General features: G+C 45.5%; 2 protein-coding genes and 2 pseudogenes across 5 annotated transcripts; all 4 read right to left on the bottom strand.

Moving 5' to 3' along the window:
- Nucleotides 1-1422: 1422 nt before the first annotated feature.
- On the bottom strand, nucleotides 1423-3611 carry LOC125545544 (probably inactive leucine-rich repeat receptor-like protein kinase At5g48380 pseudogene; annotated as a pseudogene). The gene is made up of 2 exons (XR_015598753.1): nucleotides 2815-3611; nucleotides 1423-2626 (listed from the first exon to the last, which is right to left on the bottom strand). The product of XR_015598753.1 is annotated as a probably inactive leucine-rich repeat receptor-like protein kinase At5g48380 pseudogene (transcript).
- A 449-nt stretch (nucleotides 3612-4060) lies between these two features.
- On the bottom strand, nucleotides 4061-7121 carry LOC125545540 (probably inactive leucine-rich repeat receptor-like protein kinase At5g48380 pseudogene; annotated as a pseudogene). Its single transcript, XR_015598754.1, has 3 exons — nucleotides 6724-7121; nucleotides 5858-6631; nucleotides 4061-5694 (listed from the first exon to the last, which is right to left on the bottom strand). The product of XR_015598754.1 is annotated as a probably inactive leucine-rich repeat receptor-like protein kinase At5g48380 pseudogene (transcript).
- A 385-nt stretch (nucleotides 7122-7506) lies between these two features.
- Nucleotides 7507-10701, bottom strand: LOC125545543 (Zinc-binding dehydrogenase family protein). Of its 2 annotated transcripts, XR_015598752.1 has the most exons (7): nucleotides 10303-10701; nucleotides 10049-10226; nucleotides 9481-9647; nucleotides 9323-9405; nucleotides 8385-8764; nucleotides 7896-7986; nucleotides 7507-7761 (listed from the first exon to the last, which is right to left on the bottom strand). XR_015598752.1 is itself a non-coding variant. In XM_048709534.2 (5 exons), exons 1-5 carry the CDS (start codon nucleotides 10552-10554, stop codon nucleotides 8386-8388), a joined length of 1059 nt encoding a protein of 352 aa, XP_048565491.2. In that variant the 5' UTR covers nucleotides 10555-10699; the 3' UTR covers nucleotides 8312-8385. The 2 variants fall into 2 exon arrangements, 1 of the variants encoding a protein (XP_048565491.2); XM_048709534.2 differs by lacking the exons at nucleotides 7507-7761; nucleotides 7896-7986 and having other exon boundaries at nucleotides 8312-8764; nucleotides 10303-10699.
- A 6401-nt stretch (nucleotides 10702-17102) lies between these two features.
- LOC125545542 (polygalacturonase-like) lies at nucleotides 17103-19057 on the bottom strand. Its single transcript, XM_048709533.2, has 4 exons — nucleotides 18520-19057; nucleotides 18142-18431; nucleotides 17808-18042; nucleotides 17103-17501 (listed from the first exon to the last, which is right to left on the bottom strand). The coding sequence occupies exons 1-4, from the start codon at nucleotides 18985-18987 to the stop codon at nucleotides 17283-17285; spliced, it is 1212 nt and encodes a 403-aa protein (XP_048565490.2). The 5' UTR covers nucleotides 18988-19057; the 3' UTR covers nucleotides 17103-17282.
- Between the last annotated feature and the right edge of the window lie 2464 nt (nucleotides 19058-21521).

Raw genomic sequence — 21521 nt, forward strand, 5'->3', positions numbered from 1 at the left:
ACCAACAAGAAACCAAAGAGCTACACCGTCTTGAAAAACACTTCTGAGGGGAGAGAAATCGTCTCGAGCCAAAGGATGAATCTCTGAAACGCTCAACGCACAAGGTTAGTCCGCAAATGTGTTGTCATCAGTCACCAAAACTACATCGAGAGAGATATGCCTTAACACCTACCACTGCCTTATCATGCCTCCCATATTGCCATGTCAAGCCTCTAACCCACCTTTCCTAGCAAACCGTTGTTTGGCTATGTTACCGCTTTGCTCAGCCCCTCTTATAGCGTTGCTAGTTGCAGGTGAAGCTGAAGTTTGTTTCATGTTTGGAACATGGATATGTTGGGATATCACAATATCTCTTATTTTTAATTAATGCATCTATATACTTGGTAAAGGGTGGAAGGCTCGGCCTTATGCCTAGTGTTTTGTTCCACTCTTGCCGCCCTAGTTTCCGTCATACCGGTGTTATGTTCCTTGATTTTGCGTTCCTTACGCGATTGGGTTATAATGGAAACCCCTTAACAGTTCGCTTTGAATAAAACTCCTCCAGCAAGACCCAACCTTGGTTTTACCATTTGCCACCTAAGCCTTTTCCCCTTGGGTTCTGCAGACTCAAGGGTCATCTTTATTTAAACCCCCGGGCCAGTGCTCCTCTGAGTGTTGGTCCAAACTAGAGCACCGTGCAGGGCCATCCTTTGGCAACTTGGGTTATGTTGGCTCATGTACGCTTAGCTTATCCGGTGTGCCCTGAGAACGAGATATGTGCAGCTCCTATCGGGATTTGTCGGCATAACGGGTGGTCTTGCTGGTCTTGTTTTACCATTGTCGAAATGTCTTGTAACCGGGATTCCGAGTCTGATCGGGTCTTCCTGGGAGAAGGAATATCCTTTGTTGACCGTGAGAGCTTGTGATGGGCTAAGTTGGGACACCCCTGCAGGGTTTTGAACTTTCGAAAGCCGTGCCCGCGGTTATGGGCATATGGGAATTTGTTAATATCCGGTTGTAGAAAACTTGACACTTAACTTAATTAAAATGCTTCAACCGTGTGTGTAGCCGTGATGGTCTCTTTCCGGCGGAGTCCGGGAAGTGAACACGGTCCTTGTGTTATGCTTGAACGTAAGTAGTTTCAGGATCACTTCTTGATCATTATAGTTTCTCGACCGTGCTTTGCTTCTCTTCTCACTCTCTTTTGCGTAAGTTAGCCACCATATATGCTAGTGCTTGCTACAGTTCCACCTCACTAGCTTTTCCTACCCATAAGCTTAAATAGTCTTGATCGCGAGGGTGTGAGATTGCTGAGTCCCCGTGACTCACAGATTACTTCAAACAGTTGCAGGTGCCAATGATAACCATGTAGATGACGCAACTGAGCTCAAGTGGGAGCCCGATGAAGATCTTGATCGTAGTCTTGTTTCGTTTCCAGTTGATCAGTAGTGGAGCCCAGTCGGGGCGATCGGGGATCTAGCATTAGGGGTTGTCTTTCTTTATTTGGTTCCGTAGTCGGACCTTGATTGTATTCTGGATGATGAAATGCTATATTTATGTATTGTGTGAAGTGGCGATTGTAAGCCAACTCTTTATCCCTCTCTTATTCAGTACATGGGATGTGTAAAGATTACCCCTCTTGCGACATGCCTACTATGCGGTTATGCCTCTAAGTCGTGCTCCGACACGTGGGAGATATAGCCGCATCGTGGGTGTTACAAGTTGGTATCAGAGCCAGGTATGCCAAACAAAGTTTCAGAACAACAAGTGAATCATATGCGGACGACGTAGGCACGGAGCCTCTCGGAGCAGACGAAACAGTGCGGGAAGTAGAAGGCCACCACAAACCCCACGACGAATCCGACAGCCGCTTCGATGCTCGACTCGTCGTTGAGCCTGTGCAGCTTGATTCGTACCGGTCTCCATCTCCTCCTGGAGCGGGGACAATCATCCGATGGTGCACCGCAAAGCCCTTGGTTACCATCAAAGTCCCAAGCTGGAAACCTTAGTAGCGAAGGAGGAATAGACCCCGATAACAAGTTATCCGCAACATTGAACGTCGATAACCGAGTAAGCAAATCGAATTGCGGTGGAATTTGACCGCTGAGTTGGTTATGCTGAAGGATGAGGACATTCAGATATGTCATATTTGAGATATTCTGTGGGATCGAACCCGAAAAACTATTGTACGAAAGGTCCAGAGATGTCAGGTACGGCACCTACCGTGAAATGTCATGAGGGATTGGTCCTGAAAATTTGTTATTTGACAGGTCTAGGCCGGTCATGCTTGCACAATCTTGAAGACCTTGAGGAAATGCGCCTTGAAGTCCTAGGTTGCCGAGACGCAGAGAAAGAACCATGTTCTTGTCAGGGTGCCAGCATTCCACACCAGTAAAGCGGCATATGAAACCGACGGTGCCATCTTCAAAGTTCCAAGAGGATTTGAGTACACCGTTGGGATCAATCACTGATTGATATACAGACTTCAGGCACTGGATATCTTGTTCAGAACCAAAACACAGCGATGAGCTGCTTAAGAGGAGAAACAAAAGGATGAACTTGGTATCATCAGCCATCGCAAGCATGGAGTGAAACAAACAGCAGCGCTGCTCGGCCAAAACCTGCAGCTTGTAAATTCCGACGTCGCCTGATCAAAGCTTGTGTAAGAACACTTGAACGCACTACTTGAAAAATATAAAATAATTTGCTCTGATATGATGACACCACAAAGTAGACTCCAAGACCAAGAGCGCAAATAACAAAGTTGGAAAACACTTGTTTTGTTAATTTCATGTGCTACTTCCTAGACAATATGATGTGCTTCAGAAAACTCACCAGTTGATCCAGGCAAATCAGAAGTCACATCTGCAGTAGATGAACGGGTGCAGCCCCTTTAAAACAGAGAATGCCTCCACGCAAGCATGGACTTCTCTTCTGCCAAACCCTCAAGTCTTATTGACGTGGAAGGATTTGCCACAAGTATACAGGGAAGAAAGACATACCGTGTGCCTACTGCCAGTAGTCCCCATCCTGAGAAGTCTGTGAAGACTTCATCCGTAACCAGTCACTCACTGCCGAGAGAAAAATAGGTGTATAACTTGTGGAACTGATTCCATGAAATCCTCTATTTATGAGGGAGTATGTGACAGGCAGGTAAAACTTTGTCAAGAGTAAAGATAGTGCTTTTCCCAGTCCTAACTATTTAGGCATTTGGATTAATTTAGGATAAAACCATGTCTTGGTACTTACAATATACTTTTTCACATTGGGCAAAAATACTGGGACTGATATGATGCTACTCTGGTGTGGACCAAGGATGGCAACCTCTAAGATGACCCGAGCGTATCTTCTACTGTACGAAAGTTTGAAAAGCACGGCCAGTCTCAGTCCGAATGATGACCGCTCTAGCCTGATCCAACGGCTCTGATAGGCTGTCCGCACCCCTCATGTCACGATTATGGCAAGAAGGCACACGGCAGAAAGACCGGCCCAGCATCGTCGAGACTCTCCGGTCTCGGTAGAATTGTCACCGAGTAATGTGTGGAGGGAGTTTACATTATCACCTGGCAGAATAGAATTTTGAACCTGCCTGCAAGAACTCTGACCTCACGGTCTTGCCAGGTGCATTTGCAGTTTCTTTTATCCGAAAATATTATTGGACTTTCAGAAATCATGAAGGGGTATCATCCCTTTAACACTACCTACATTGTGATGCAGAAATATGGCCATGTGTCTCCTGTGCATACAGCGCAAACTGGTACGGTTTAGAAAGTATACTATTTATTATTCAAGCTGCACCAATTTCTTTTGTTATTACATGACTCATATCCACTAAAAAAAATTACATGACACATATGGTCATATTTCTGTATCAAATTTTGAAGTCTGCGCACCATAGTACTCCCTCCATTCCAAAATATAGTGCGCCCGCGTTTCCCGAGGTCCAACTTTGACCATAAATTTAACCAACGAGACCAACTGCGGCGGGAGAAAAAATTATATAACCGAAAACTTCTTTCGAATACGAATTCACTGATATAATTTTTGCTCCCACCGCAATCGGTCTTCGTAGTTAAATTTACGGTCAAAGTTGAAGCACGGAGATAGAGGAAGCACTACATTGTGGAATGGAGGGAGTAGAACATTTATCATGCATCTTTAAAAAAAGTATACACTGGACAAAAAAATCGAATAGAGTGTGAACATACCACAGTTGAGGGAGGACAAAGCTGCAGAACTGACATATCTGCTCTCTTGCTTGGCAGATAACACAAGAAGAATTATTCTGACTCTTCACACCTATGAAATATCAGGTTTGCTCATGTATATTTCTCAGTATAACTGATCAAATTTGATATGCTATGCTGCTGTGATGGGACTTTATTTTACCCCAGGAAAATGATTCGGATGAGTGAACAATAATATCGTTCTTTGTCTTTCTTTTGGAACATCGAAAAGGGTACATAAACCATTACAAGTTCATAACTGGTGATTCCTTGAATCATTCTTTTCTTTAGGAGAATGTCTTAGACCATTTGCATTACATGCAAAGTAAAAGTACAGGACTCGACAGGGTGACAACTGAAGGTGCTGTTGGAAGTAGTCCTTTTTGAGTGAGCTGCTTTCTCTGTCCGGGTATATAGATTATCGCCTTGAATCTTTCTGGAAGAAATGAAATATGCTTTACCATTTACAAGCAAACCAAATCACCGGCACTGGCAAGTTGCCAGGTATACATCACGTGAATTAAGATAATTGTTACTGCAGCGAACAAACTAAAATTACTGTTTGAAATGCTCATTTGGCCTCCGCAAAGGTATGCCAGACACAGATTCAGAACAAGTGAATCATATGCAAACCACGTAGGCCTCTCAGAGCAGACGAATCACTGCGGGAAGTAGAAGGCCACCACGAACCACACGATGAATCCAACGGCTGCTCCGATGTTCGACCAGTCGTTGAGCCTGTGCAGCCTGATTCGTACCGGTCTAACGGTGAAGGCCGGCGAAGCGGAGCACTCATCTAAAGGTGCATCACAAAGCCCTTGGTTACCAGCAAAGTTCGAAGCCGAAAACTTCTGTAGCGAAGTAGGAACAGGCCCTGATAACAAGTTCTCCGCAACATTGAACGTAGTTAACCGAGTAAGAAAATCGAATTGCGGTGGAATTTGACCGCTGAGTTGGTTATGCTCAAGGTTGAGGACATTCAGATATGTCATATTTGACATGCTCTCTGGGATTGATCTCGAAAAGCTATTGTACGAAAGATCCAGATATGTCAGCTTCTGCACCTGCTGTAAAATGTCAGAAGGGATCGGTCCTGAAAAATTGTTATTCCACAGGTCCAGGCCCGTCATGCTTGAACAATATTGAAGACCTTTAGGAAATGAGCCTTCAAGTCCAAGGTTGCCGAGGCGCAGGGAGAGAACCCTGTTCTCGTCGTGCTGCCAGCATTCCACACCAGTAAAGCGGCATATGAAACCGCTGGTGGCATTTTCAAAGTTCCAAGAGGATTTGAGTACACCGTTGGGATCAATCACTGATTGATGTACGGACTTGAGGCACTGGATATCATGTTCGGAACCAAAACACAACAATGAGCTGCTCAAGAGGAGAAAAAAAAGGATGAACTTGGTATCATCAGCCATCATAAATGGGGAGATAAACAAACAGCTGCTCTGTGCCAAAAGTTGCAGCTTGTCAATTCCAACGCCACCTGATCAAAACTTGTGTAAGAACACTTGAACACGCTAAATGGAAAAATAGGAAATGATTTTCTCAGACATGGAGACACCACAAAGTAGACTCCAAAAGTGCAAATAACAAATTAATTTCATGTCATACTTCCTACACAGTATGAGGTGCTTCAGAAAACTCACCAGTTCATCAAGCCAAATTAGAAGCCACCATCTACTGTACATGAACGGGTGCAGCCCTTTTAAAACAGAGAATCCCTGCACTGGAGCATAGACTTTTCTTCTGCCAAACCCGAAGTCCTATTGACTCGGAAGGATTTGCTACAAGTATAAATGGAAGAAAGAACTACCGTGTGCCTACTGCCAATAGTCCCCATCCTGAGCTGTCTCCGAAGACTTCATTAGTCATGACTCACCGTCGAGAGAAAAATACCACTCTAGTGTATAACTTGTGGAGCTGATGCCACCAAATCATCAATTTATGAAGACGTATGTGACAGGAAGGTAAACTTTTCCAAGAGTAAAGGCAGTGCTTCTGCCAGCCCTAACTAAGTAGGCATTTGCATTAATTTACGATAAAAGTATAAAACCATGCCTTGGTACTTATAAATTACTTTTCCATATTGGGAAAAAATACTGGGAATTATGTGATGCTACTCTGGGTGGACCAACGGTGGTAACCTCTACGATAACCCAAGTGTATCTTCTACAAAAGTTTGTAAAGCACTCGACCAATCTCAATACGAATCATGGTCATGAGTATGGAAAGAAGGCACACGGCAGAGAGACCAACCCAGCGTCGTCAAGTCTCCAGTGTCAGTAGAATTGTCACTGAGGAATGTGTGGATGGAGTTTGCATCATCGCCTAACAGAATAGAATTTTGAACCCACTTGCGAGAACTCTGATCTCACGGTCTCGCTGGGTGCATTTGCAGTTACTTTTACTCCGAAAATATTCTGGATTTTCAGAAAACATGAATATATATATCATTCCTATAACTCTACCTAAATCACTGGACAAAAAACCCGAATATAGAGTGCGAACGTACCCTTGTGGATAAAATCTGGGCGCTTTAAAGACGCCCTCAAGGTTGAGGGAGGACAACGCTGCAGAACTGGGATGTCTGCTCTCTTACTAGGCAGAAAACATGAAGGGCATAATTATTCTGATTCTGCCACACCTATAAAATATCAATTTTGCTCCTGTATATTTTCTTAATACAGCTGATCAAATTTGATATGTTATGTTGCTGTGATGGGAGTTCATTTCCCTGGAGAAAAATGATTCAGGACAGTGAAAACACAAATATAATTCTGTCTCTTTTCAAACCTCGAGAACGAGAAGAGTACATAAATCATTACAGATTTATAACCGACTAACCGTGATTCTGTGCACTTTTCTTTCCTCGAGAGAATGCCTTGCACCATTTGCACTACAAGCGAAGGAAAAACACAGGACTTGCTAGGGTACCAGGTATACATGTTGGTGAACTCTTACTGCAGGGGAGGGAACTGAAGTTGCTGTTGGAAGTGCCCGTTTGGCATCCGGATGACAAACAAAGTTCCAGAACAATCGGGTCATAGCGATGCAGGAATTTGACCACTTCCATAGCGATGCAGGAATTTGACCACTTAGTTGGTTGTGCTGAAGGTTGAGGGCATTCAGATTCGTCAGATTTGCGATACTATCTGGGATTTCACCTGAAAATTCATTGAAGGAAAGATCCAGAGATGACAGATATGACAGCCGCCATGAGATGTCAGGAGGGATTGGTCCTGAAAAATTGTCACTTGACAGGTCCAGCATGATCACGCTTGTACAATGTTGAAGACCTTGAGGAAATGGGCCCTCAAGCCCTAGGTTGCCGAGACGCAAAGCGTAAACCTTGTTCTCGTCAGGGTGCCAACATTCCACGCCAGTAAATTGGCATACAAAACCGGATATCAGGTTCAGAACCAAAACACAATGATGAGCAGCTCAAGAGCAGAAACAAAAGGAGGAACTTGGTATAATCAGCCATCACAAACATGGAGTGAAACAAACCGCTGGTCGGCCAAAAGTTGCAGGTTGTCAATTCTAGCGTCACCTGATTAAAACTTGTGTAAGAATACTTGAAAAACGAAGAAATAGTTTGTTCAGACATGAAGCCACACAAACCAGCCTCCAGAAAAGGCAAAAGGAATATTTCATCGAGAATATGAGGTGCTTCAGAAAACTCACCAGTTGATCAAGCTAAGACAGAAGCCACAACCTGCCATGTTGAACAGGCACAACTCTTCAAAAGGGTCAAACCCTGATTTTTTTTCTTCTCCTAATTCATCAAAGTCCAACTGAGTGGGAGACTACCAAGCACGAAGCACATAGAAGAAAGACTACTAAGCAAGTAAGCAGTGCACGAAGACTTACCCCACTAAGAGAAAATTGGTGGACTTCTAAGCAAGTAAGCAGTTCACGAGGACAGGCAACTAATACTTTGTCAAAAGTAAAACAGTGCTTCTAGTCCTAACTATACTAACTACTAGTAGATACTTGGATTACTTTAGGATAAAACCACAACTTGGTGATAAAATAATAGGTCAAAAAATACACTTCATATTCCACAAAGCATGAACCGATCAGATAAACACACATCGACATAAGAGGGTTCACAATTTTTATTATTTATTTGAATCATGAGATATTTGTATATTCATCAGAATGTACACGTACTTCACTCTTGTGACACACACACGACTTGTTTGCCCACATTTTTACCGCTGAATAGACCAACAAAGGCAGCTGGTGCGTTCTCTAGCCCAATGCTCATGTCTTCTACATATGCAATCTTGCCATCCTTGTAATGCTTGGTCATGTAATCGAGGAACTGTGGGAATAAGTTGATGTAATCACTCTGGATGAAGCCCTTCATACTAATCCGTTTTGGCACCAGGCAGAAGAGGTTGTGGATCCCTGCAGGATCAGTCATGCCGTGCTGGGAGACCATCCCACATACTGCTATGCGACCATGCATCCGCATGTTAAGGAGTACAGCATCTAGCATTGGTCCTCCTACATTCTCGAAGTAGATGTCGATACCTTCAGGAAAGTACCTATGTATGGAAAGATTGCAGAACAAAGATAACATCATTTTGGTGCTAATTCTCTCCGTTTACTGGGTGCAATAAAGGCAACCCGTTTACTGAGTGCAATAGAATTACTAATTTCAAAACAAAAAGGGTAAGCAGATGATGACCAAAAAGATCTGCCAAATTTACAATATGTTTGATTTGAGGGCCCATCTCATCCTAGAATTCATCCGACCATCATTAGATCACCCATGACTTTTGGTAGGTTTGTCATATCCCTTACTTTATACTCGTCTCCATGTTAATAAGAGATGACATGTGTTAGGCTTGGACTTAGGACCAGATGATTCATTCACCATCTGGTTCCTAAACCAAACACACAATAATCCCTAAACCAAACACACAATAATCCTAATATGTGAAAGTGTGGCTCATAATTCAGCTAGGTTCATCAATAGTTCATTCTGTTAACATGGCTTTCAGATGTTCATTATAACCTAGCTTGATTCGTCCATGGTTTATGCAACCATTGTATCTTTTTTTAGGTGTTCTGTTGTATCTTATTGAAGGAGAAGGTCTGACCTTTTTAGGGCTGCAGTCAAGTCAGGCTCCTCTTTGTAATTAAAAGCTGCATCGAATCCAAACTTATCTTTTAGGAGTTTAACCTGAAACAATATTGTAGACCCTGAATGATACAGCTAAACAGTTAACGAATGATGTACTACAAGTTTGATGAGTACTTTTTCATTTGTTCCAGCACTTCCGACAACATAGCAGCCATGGAGCTTTGCAAGTTGACCAACAATCTGGCCAACTGCTCCCGATGCAGCAGAAACAAAGACAAACTCTCCTTCCTTCGGCGAGCAAATTTCATAGAATCCAACATAAGCTGTAAAACCAGGCATGCCTGCAGAAAAGACCAGATCATTAGCAAGCATGCTCAATCAAAGAAAATTTCACAAACAGCAATATCAGAAAAAGTAGCTACATGGATCAGTACACAATAGTCCCCATTACAACATTGTCAATCCGCAACAGACCACTTGACCACGCCATTGTCAATTCATCAACAAAAAAGGTGTAGTCCCTTTCACATTTCCCTCAACCACATACCTTCATTCATTTTGTGCCTATTCTAACCTCCATTTTCTTCACGATTACACATTACAAATTTATGCAATCAGGGAAAGACTTTCTAAAAGAAACACGGTGTTCTCCTTCGTATAATTACATATCTTCACTCATGATATATACTGTCGATGCTTCAGGACTCAACTGAATGAGTAAAAATAGCAGCAAGAAACTAACCGAGAAGCCCCAAATAGTAGGAGAGTGGTATGCCACTTTGCTGAATCTTGTTCAGCTGTTCAGGCTTGTCAATCAAGCTGTATTCCTCCCAGCCAGTCATTCCCGAAACAATGTCACCGGCAACGAACCCCGGATGAGTGGAATCCACCACTCTCGCCACGCCCAGCCCTTCTATAACCTTGACAGATAAAACTTTGCCTGATCAGTAACCAGCAACAACAAGGGAGAGCAGTCAGAAGGGGAAAAAGACTGACAGATCCGGGCTTGAACGGGGGGATGTAGGAGCCGTGGAAGTCCCGCATCCGGCCGCGCATGTAGGGGTCGCAGGAGAGGTAGAGGTTCTTCACCAGCACGGCCGGGCCGGCGGCGCCCTCGGGGACGCGCAGCGGCACGGCGCCGCCGTCGACGAGCGCCATGTCGTCCTCCCTCGGCGCGCGGCTGATGTACTCCCGCAGCACCACCTTCCTGTTCCTCGCCGACCCCGCCGGCGGGCTCGCTTGCTCCATTGCCGCCGTCCGGGGAGTAGAGAGCGTCTTTGGCGGATGGAGTGGAACTCGCCGAGGTGAGGTAAGCTGCCGGTGAACAGTGGGGGGAAGAGAGTCGCCGAGGTTTAGGTAGGTGGGGGTGCCGCGGGTGGTAGCTGAATCCGACGGTCGGGAGGGGGGAAACCGGTTGGGTCAACTTTGCCGAATCATTTTCAGCCGTTAGTCTCGTCAATGGTGACTACGTTTTGTTAAAAAAAATGCATATGCAATTCAAAAAATTTTGTATATGTGCTAAAAACAACTAAAAATGTAAAAACAAAAGTAGGAGTGTTCTCAATTTATATATAGTTTTAAAAGGGTAAACATATGAAATAGTATACACCAAAATGATGTATAAAGGTGATTTTTTATTGCACTTAACATAATGTCATTTTCTAATAAAAAATTGAACCATAAGCTATGCATGTGTGCTCCAATTATCCGACGTATATATCGCAATGATAACATAAAAAAGAATTCAAAAATATAACTTATAAGTGGTATGCATGGCTTCCTAATGTGGCATGATTGGTGGTAAAATTAATGCAAAAAGTAACTTAAGCATAGTTGATTCGCATGGGAGAATATCATACGGAAACCAACATTCGGTGGAAACCGATGAAAACCACAAAAAAAAGATATTTTGAAATTTCAAAAAAAATCAAAAAAATTACGGGATGTTAAGAGGGTGATGTTTTATTGCCACACAAAATTTCAAGTTGAAACACATTACGAGATGTGAGGTATGAAAAAGACAAAATCAGCGTTAAATAGTGTCGAATAGTAATGTCACTATTTAAGGCTGAATTTGTCTTTTTCATAGCTTACATCTCGTAATGTTTTTCAACTTGAAATTTTGTGTAGCAATAAAACATCACATTTTTAACATCCCATGTTTTTTAGATTTTTAAAAACTTTAAAATATGGTTTTCATGAAGTTTTCATTGAATATTGGTTTCCGTATGATGGAGAATATCAGCATAGCTGCGTGCTAAGAAAAATTAGATAGTGGGTTGCATGCAAAAAAATTAACTTATTGGTTTCCGTATGGCTGCATGATTAGAAGAAAAAACTGGCAATGGATTGTACCTATTTAGGAATAGAGGACTACAAAAATCCAACACTGTTCGAGATCAAATCAATAGACTTCCATTCACATCTCTGTATTTGTTTATTTGCACTTTGTTCCTCGAGTGTCTGCGTTTTACTAGTATGTTTTTGTGGAAATTTCATTGGCAATTTTATATAAACATTGATGCTTAAAATTTAAATTATGGTTCTCTTCATGCACCTTTCTCATCATTGCTCGTGTTGCAGTTGTGTTATTTGATTAGAGCATCTCCAACAGCCGCCGAACGCGCCGCGCGCTAAAAACTACTTTGTCGCGCGCCCATCGCCTGGTTTGGCGCGGCGGGCAGCGCTGGCTCTAGCAGGCGCGCTAAAATGCACAGCGCGCGACTCTCGCACAAACAACATATGCATTTCAAAACAGAAGCAAAAAGATCAAACACAAACAAAATAAATCAAAATAAATAGTTCAATTTCATTATTACAACTCAAACAAACGGTTTATCATTCAATACAACAAATAGTGCAATAAACACAACAAATAGTTTAACAATACAATATCAAACGCACAAATCATGATGCTCTTTGTCGTCCATTCCATGCCCACCACTCCTCAATGAGATCCTTCTGAAGATCATCATGCGTTGCGGGACGTCGAATGGCATGATAGGAGGCAACAAAACGGGTCACCCTTTCAGCCCTCCGACACACTCGCACGGGATGTCCCAAGAGCTCATATTGAGAGTAGTCTACATCTTGGCCACACTCATTCTCGATAATCATGTTATGTATGATCACACAAGCGTGCATGATGTATCAAAGCATTTTTTGATCCCAAAATCTAGCCGGTCCTCTCACAATAGCAAATTGGGCTTGCAAAATCCCAAAAGCTCTCTCCACATCTTTTCTAGCCGCCGCCTGAGCATTGTGGAAATCAAGATTTTTCTTACCTTCCGGCTTTTTCAACGGCTTCACAAAGGTTTGCCACTTTGGATAGATGTCATCCGCTAGATAATAGTCGTAGTTGTATGTACGGTCATTTGCTACAAACTGCACCAGTGGCAAATCACCATTTGCAATCTTATTCATCAGTGGTGATCGGTTGACAACATTGATGTCATTCAAAGATCCAGGCATTCCAAAGAATGCATGCCAAATTCAAGTCTCTTGATCGGCCATCGCTTCAAGGATTATAGTGGAACCCTTTTTTTGACCGTGGAATTGCACATGCCATGTCTTTGGACAATTTTTCCAACTCCAATGCATGCAATCTATTGAGCCAAGCATACCAGGAAAGTCATGAGCTTTGTTCATCTCCAATAGCCTTGCGGCGTCTTCAACATTGGGAGATCTCAAAATACTCCTGGCCAACACTTGCACAATTCCGACTGCGAAGCGCTTGACACACATGATGGCTTGGCTCTCACCCAAAGCCAAGTGATCATCAACTAAATCAGCCGGGATACCGTATGCCAACATACGCAAAGCGGCTGTCACCTTCTGAAAGGTGCTATGCCCGAGCTCTCCGGCGGCATTCCTCCTCTATTGAAAAAATCGGTCATGGCTCGCTAGTTTCTCTGCAATGCGCCTGAACAACTTGGTGCTCATCCTAAACCGGCGACGAAAATACAACTTGGATGATTGTACACAACAGGTGTGGAAAGTGCGATAGAGCTCGAAAATGGATGCCCCTATTTCAATTTAATAAGTGCTTGTGCAACGGCTTGAAAGTTACAGACTGAGTCAAGTGACCTGTTTTTGTCACATGATCCAAAATTGCACGAGAACCTACAAGTCCTGTTATCGTTCTTAATTCGATAGCCACGGGACAACCGTTTTCTCGTCTCTCAGCCTTTCTTATACCTGCACTGACCTCAACGGTATCCAACCTGCTAAAAATATCTATACCCATTAACTCATCACGCCAACAGTTCTCTTGGGTTGACTGGTATGTGGGATTCTCCGTAAAATAATGCCTGATCAATCTGTTGTGGGCATCGATCCTATCCCTCTAAATTTTCTGCCGACCCATAACCGAACCACCGTGCTTCGGTTTTTTATTGATGTGCATAGCTAGGATCATTGCAAGATCCTCCTCCTCTTCCATATCAAATTCTTCTTCGGAAGAATCATACGATGAACTCATCTACAATGTTCAATACTATGCTATAAAAACTACAGTCAACATGCACCAAATTCATGAAGTTTGAGCAATACATACCTTGCAGGCGTTTTGTCGAACACCTTGCGGGCGCCGAGCGGCAGCGAGCGCCCGGGCGCTGTTCGTCGGAGGACGGACGCGCGCGAGGGGCGGCGGTGACTAGAGGGGGCGGAGGAAGCCGCCGCGGTGCGGGGATAGGCCGGGGAAGCGCCGGAACGGTCGCCGGGTGGCGCGGCGGCGGCGGCGCCGCGGCTGGAGGGGGTGAGTTGCGAGCGAGCGCGTGAGAGTCCAGCGCGCGGGAGCGGGCGCAGCAAATAAGCGGCGCGCGATGGAGTTTTGGCCCGCGCGCCGAACTAGATATGCCGTGCGCGCGGTTTTTGCGCGCCCGCGGGAGCCACTATACCGATTGCGCACGCGCTAAAATGGCAATTTTGTGGCGCGGCGCTTGTTTGGCGCGGCTGTTGGAGATGCTCTTATAGTGTTGTAAGTTTCCATATTTAAAACCCCTATATTCAAATGTACTTAGTTGAAAGAATTTTTTATTTAAAGAACTCACAAACCACAACATTTGAACATTGTTTTCTTTTGTGACAAGGACTTGTATCTATTATAAAGTTTCACCAGAAATATGAAGCATCCCCAACATAATTAAAAAATACATCAAAGTCCCCGAACCATCACACGACCACTACTGCTGCCAGAACGAGCCACCGACGCGCCGCTGTCGCCGCTCCCATACTGGAGTCGACTAACCTTATCGATGACAGCCGGTAGGTCATCATGCACGTGCCCCTAAAGGAAAATGCTCTGGAGTTGTAGTCGTCGTTGTTGAACCCTTGAATCAATCTGAAGAAGCTGACACGAAATCTCGCCATTGCGTATGCACGATGAGAAGCCCTAACATCACTGCCCCGAGGAGCTGGTGAGGATCTACGCCGGAGCTCCGTCTAATATGTCTCGATGGACGAACTTGAGGAGAATTGGAGCCCGAAAGACTGACTCGAAGAAGAAATGTTGTCATCCGTCCGCTATCTACTAGTCGAAGCTGAGCATTATGATTCTCCTCTCTACCACCGAAGAGGTAGCGTAGTGTTGTTCTTCTTTATGTGTGTATCGCTTTCGTACTTCTTTCTTCATGTGAAGTTTTTTATTTAATTCTTTGCATATGTCTGTCCTATATGCTTTTGCTGATAGGAGATTAGACACCATAGAAGGGGTACGTACTTTAGCATGATGTGTTCTTAGAGATTTTCTAGAGAAATAAATATTGGTAGCACACACTTTAAAGTTGGATACGGGCAAGATCATCACCTGCCAATGCTGGATTGGGTTTGGGTTTTTATTAGGCGATATTAGGTCTCTATGATGCAATATTTTTGTCAGTGTATATCCATAAATAATGATAAACATTATTTGGCACACTTTCTCAACATAGCATGTTATTTGCGATCTTGCATATGTTGTTTTGTTTTAATGTATATTAGATATTTGACATGATGTATTGCTTCAAACTCCTATTGTTGTTACCATGACACTGCTTTACTTCCTTGGTATTATATTTTGCTTTGGATTATGTAATTTTCTAAAGTAGAGACCCAAATCATCATAACTTAATTTCGACTCCGCTTGTCACACATGTCGTGTGGTATTATATGTTGCTTACACAAATAACATTTGCATACACATATTTACTACTTGCGGATGTCTTGTGTGTAGTATTGATATATGCATACACTCTTTTAGTATTCTTAGTTTACCACGTACTACGATTGCCATCTTATGGATGATGCCACACATCTCTACGTTACTCGTGCGAGTGTATCCGATCAGTTTGATTAGATATTTTGCAAAGAAAATGCTTTTATTGCTTAAATTAGAAGTGTTAGTAGTGATCTCTCTCTCCCTCTTTACTCTCTCTCTCTCTCTCTCCCTCTCCCTCTCTCTCTCATACACACACACCCTCTCTATTCCCTTCGCCACTTGAATTCAGGATGGATCTTGATAGAAGCCTTGTCGATGACGAGCCAAAGACGGATAATATCCCAAGGGGATAATACAATAATCTAGCATGATGCTTGTGATGGGTCAACAGTCAATAGAACGTCGACACCCTCATAGGTACTTCTCACATATTGTACAAACCTGGTACGAATTTAGCTGGAGAATTGGCAGGGAGTAAGGTGAGATGTCTTAAGAAACATAAATCTTATTTAGACTATGAAGTACGCATGCCAGTCATTGTTTAAAATGATGGAATTGAAGGCTTGTTTTGTTCCTTATGTAGAAGGAAAGAGGGAAATGGGAAAATGATTAAGGTCTGTGAGGACAGGTAGATTGTCAACTAACCTCTTGTTGTAGCATTTGCAATGTTATAGACCATTACATTCTCTCAAAACATCAACAATCTATACTATGATGACCAAGGTTTGGGTTTGCCATGTTTAAGTTTTAGAAGAAATATCAGGGGACAATGTATAGAAATGTGGGTAGCAATGGAAAGGTTACTTGATGGTGTTGTGTTTCCAATGATGATGATACAGTGGTATGGACCCCATGAACTACGGGTAAACACTTTGTAAAATATTTTAGCTTGCAACTAAATTCCATTTGGTATGTATCCTAAAACTTGGCTACAAAAGTCCAAGTTACATCCCAAATTAAGATTTCTGTTGGTTTGTGCTTCATACAAGCATTTTGACTAGATATATTTTACTCGGAGGACATGTTAGGGGTAAGAAACACCTTTTTGTGAGGCTGGCCAATTCTTCTTTTCCCCATGTCTTGTTGCACATTTGTGCAAAGTGTTCTTCAATGTGAAATGAATTTCCAATGTGTACATTCCATTTTTATCACATTTATGTGATAACTGACTTCCCTTTGGATCAAAGGAAGATGGTGCCCGTGGGTTTATAAGCCACTATTTGGGCAATCTAAAAAGCAAGAAACAATGCTTGCTTTGGCGGAAATTTCCCAAATGACCTACTGATATTGCCCATCAAACTTGCTACATGATGGACATTTGGTCGAATTTGCAGAAATAAAGCAGACGAAAGGTTCCCCAACAATGATACAGAAGATTAGGGGAGGTAGCTACAAGGTGGATTATCGCACAAATGGATGGGCACCAACTACATGATGGTATTCCTAATTCATCCTCTGATGTAGAGAGGACACATTTTCCTTTTACAGATCTTTTGGGCCTGTTGCAAATACTTGCCTCCGTCGATGAAATCGGGAAGGGATTGTTTTCCTAGCAAAAATAAATTAGATTTCAAATGATTCGGAACTTCTGAGCTCCACATATAAAAATCCCACAAATTGAAACGTTTCTAAAAAACATTATGCACCAAATTACAGTATAAATATAATCGTAAATTATCACACCACGTCACTATCCACTATACTACGATTACATTCCGCGCCAGTTATGTTACACGTGTGTGGCATCTCGTCGTCATGAGTGTAGCCGTCGTCAATGTTGTCAGAGGCAGCTTGGCGGCAGGACGAGACCCACCGACCTCCCCTGAACGTTCCGGCAGGAGGACTTGGCGACCCGCCTGTCGTACATCAGCTTCACGTCCTGCATGCTGATCCCGCTGCACGGGTGGCTCCTGCTGCAGTTGAAGGTCACGGCCACCGGCGTCGTCGACCACCCCCGTATGTCCACGTACTTCACCTCGCTGATCTTGATGCTCGAGCTCTGTAAACAAGAAATACCAAATCAATATTTACTAGCACTAACAACAGCCCGATTAATTAACATATGGAGAAAACGCGAATACGAAGTATAATAATATATAAACGTTTTTGCTGCCATGGCGGCGTTTTCTCGAATCAGGTTCAGCAGCTCGGATCTTGAGCAGTTTTCATCGTTTTTTGTCAAATTTCCGCCGTCCATGTCACATTCAAAATTTTTACCATTTCATACAGATTTTAAAAAGGCTATTGTTGTATACATGCATGAATATGGGGCATGTGGAGTACTCCTACTTGTTTGGAACATTACCCGGTCGCTGCACCCAACTTTTTGGGGACAGTAATTCTGGTCGATGATGATGGGGTTGTGGACGCCGGTCATAGTGGCGTCCTCGAAGGTGACGCCCCTCACGAAACCCTGCTTGGAGCTCCCCCAGGTTTTGATCCTCAGCCCGTTTGAGGTGCCGGTGAACCACGTCGTCTTCACCGTCACGTTCTGCACGTCCTCCATGTCCAGCCCTTGCTGATGCCCCAAACTTCCGATGCTAAGTTAACGCAATCAACATGATGTCGTTGGGTTAGCTCAGCTCCTCTAATCTTGCAAACTCCGACCCAAAAATCACAGCGATAAACTTGTTGTGCACCTTATGCCGTGGCCTGGGCCGCAGGCGACGCGCTCGATCCAGAGGTTGGAGTTGCCCGGCCCGACGGAGACGCAGTCGTCGCCGGTGCGGATGTTGGCGTCGTAGACGGAGACGTGGCTGGACATGTGGATGTGTATCCCGTCGGTGTTGGGGCTGTCCTCCGGCGCGTCCACCGTCACCCGGTTCAGCGTCACGCCGTTGCTCTGCAGCACCACCACGTGGAACAGCTCGCTGTTCATCGACCTCAGCCCGTCCACCACCACGTCCCTCGAGTTCGAGATCGTCAGCGACTGCACGCCCACGCACGCAAATGGCATCGTCAAGATCACCTAGCTAGAAATCGTCGAGCTCTGCGAGACATATATGCGAGGCACGTACCGAGGCGCCGGACGGGCAGTGGAGGCGCGGCTGCTGCTGCTTGCAGGCCCAGAGGGGGGCTCCGCGGCCGTCGAGGGTGCCGCCGGAGACGGCGAGGCCCTCCACGGACTCGAACGTGAGCCACCGCCCGGGGGAGGCGCTGTCCCAGCCGTAGCCCGAGGGGGCGAGCAGCGTGCCGGCCACGGCGAACGTGACGGCGCGGGTGGCGCACGGGCCCATGAACGTGGCGCTCCCCACCAGGAACATGCCCGGCGGCACCAGCACCGTGGCCGGGCGCGGCGAGCGGCACGCGTCGGCCCACGCGCGCAGGAACGGCAGCGTCGCGTCCGTCATGCCGTCGGGGCGGGCGCCGTAGCGCGTCACGTCGTACACCGCCCCCGCGCCGCCGCCTGGCCCGGCCCAGGCCGGGCCGCCGTTGTTGGGGAGGAACACAAGCGCCGCGTGGAGGTGCGCGAGCAGGCCCAGCATGGCGACCGACCGAGCTGCTGCCTGCGCCGCGAGCTTGCAGGTGCTTGGTAGGTACGTACGTCGACGGTGTTGCAGGAGGAATGTTATTACTGAGGTGGACACGTGTACTTATAGTGGCCGAATTTGGCCGGTTTTTTTATGAAAAGTGAATCAAGCTGGTGAATCAGTAATTTAATTAGAGCCTTATTTAGTGCTTTAGGACATGGTGATCGAGCAGGGTTGGGTACGGTACTTACCTACCATGGGAGACCAGCTGGTAGTTAGTGATCTTTGACATGAGAGACTATGAAAGTCCCATGTGCGTATGATAACACTTTCTAAAGTGCATGCGTTTGGTGAGTTCTTGGAATCATGCCATTGCGGCCCATGCAAATTTCATGTGTGTGCTAGCTGCTTTTGTTGATCGTTGATGGTTTTGTGGAGCAAACGCATTGTTTACTCTTACATGTTTCAAGAACAATTGTTTACTCTTGTGAGGCCGGTTGTATGCTTATTATGTTTGTATTCTTTTAATGTTTCATTATACTCCCTTCGTTTTAAAATAGATGACTCAATTTTATATTAAAATTAGTATAAAGTTAAGTCATTTATTTTGGAACGGAAGGAGTATGTTGGTACTCCCTTCAATTTATATTAATTGACCTTCACTTAGTACAACTTTGTCAAAAAGAAAAACAGTTTAAAAGGCTTTTGCGACCGAGTTCAAAACTTGAGCTCCCAGTTGGAGAATCCCGCGACCTGATCAACAAACTAAAGGCGCAGCGCTTCTAGATCCGCACACATTTGTACCGTCTAGTTGCTGCTAGTTGGGTTGGCCACTTAGCAACTTCTATGGCTGCATTTGGAAATCAAGATCACCATGCAGCTTATGTTTCAGCGTCTCGTTAACTACAGTTCACGTCGTCTTCTACTGTTACGCTGCAAAAACGACTTGTAGATAGATGAATCAATCTTTTGACCACCAGAAAGCGGCCATGACATGAGGAAGGTCCTTAAGAGCAACTCTAGCAGACCCCGCAAAAATTCGACCTGCAAAACGTGTTTGCGGGTCGAAAACATGCGCGGCCGATCAGATACCGTATCTAAACCTGCATAATTTGAAAAAACACGTTCGCGGAAGAAATTGCACAAACATAGTTCATCACATCACATACTAGAAAGTTCATACATACTACATGATCAACAAATTAAGCATAGATCATACTAAATGCTACGTTAACTAGTAGTAGAGGGGGTCGGATCTGACGGCGGCGAGGTCGTGCCAAAATGGACGGCGCCATGGAGGCCGAGCGACGCTCAATCCTCCTCGCTGGAGCTGCACAGATCGACGTACTTCGCCGCCTGCTCCGCGCGGATGCGGCGCCACTCCTCAGCCTTCTCGTTGGCGGCGACCGCCTGCCGCCACTCGAGGGCTTCGAGCTCCTTGGCGTGGCGCCGGCGTTCCGCCTCTTCGCGCACGCTCCGCTCGGCGATGGCGGCAGCAACGGCGTCGAAGTCCGCGACGTAGTCCTCGTGCCCGATGACTCCGCGGCGACCGAGTGGAGCGGGCTCCTCCTTCACCGGGACGAAGGCGAACGGCGCCGGCTCCTCCGCCTCCTCCTCGTCGTCTGACCACTCCCTCTTCACGGGGAGAAAGCCCGCGCCAGAGGACGAGGAGGATCCGGCGTAGGAAGACCTCGCGAAGGAGAAGGACGCGCGTCGACGGTCATACTCCTCCGTCTCGCGGCGGTTGAAGCTCGCCGGCGGTCGTACTCCTCCGTCTCGCGGCGGTTGAAGCTCGCCGGCGGCGACATCCTGTGGTTGGTCCACTTCCGGGCGCCGCGATTCATCACGCCGTCGGACCGGACGCGCCGCTCGCGCTCCGGGTCCCTCTCACGGCCGGATCTGCTGCCGGAGCCGCGTCCGGAGCTCCACATTCGCCCCCACATAGCGGCTGGAGGCGGGGCGGGTGGTCGCCGACGGCGAGAAATGTGGAGAGGGAAAAGGGGAATCGGGTGGCTCGCGGCGGCGGGGGATAGAATTTGGACCCGCAAAAGGATCGCGGAACCGCAGTTATACTGCTTGGGGCATGCGGTTTGCGGGCTGCGGTAAAAAGTTTTGCGGGCCGGGCGAGTATGCGGGCTCTGTTCTGGCCGGAAAAATGAACGGAGCCCGCATACTCATCAAATTTTTTGCGGGCCGGACGTTTTGCAGGATCTGCTAGAGTTGCTCTAACTAACTGCTTCAATGACAAATGGAGTAGTCATCTAGCAGCGTTAACCACCGTTGAAACGCAGGCACGTAGAAACTAGTGATGGAGACCCCATGCATTCTTTGAGCCAGGAGTCCGAAGTCCATAGGCTTGTGATCGTTGTAGGAGAGCAACTTTGACTCATGTCGGTTGTAGTGGTGGGTTGGGCACATCTCAACCCAAGCCAAACCTAGGAAGATTTGACATATCAACAACTACTTCGGCCCGTACGTCGAGTCAAGGTCCAGTCTGGTTTGCTGCTCACCAATCACCACTAAACCGTCAATCACTGTGTTCAGTGTTC

Source organism: Triticum urartu, chromosome 3A (genome assembly GCF_056163025.1).
Source record: "Triticum urartu cultivar PI428250 chromosome 3A, HENAU_Tu73, whole genome shotgun sequence".
In the NCBI taxonomy this organism is placed as follows: domain Eukaryota; kingdom Viridiplantae; phylum Streptophyta; class Magnoliopsida; order Poales; family Poaceae; genus Triticum; species Triticum urartu.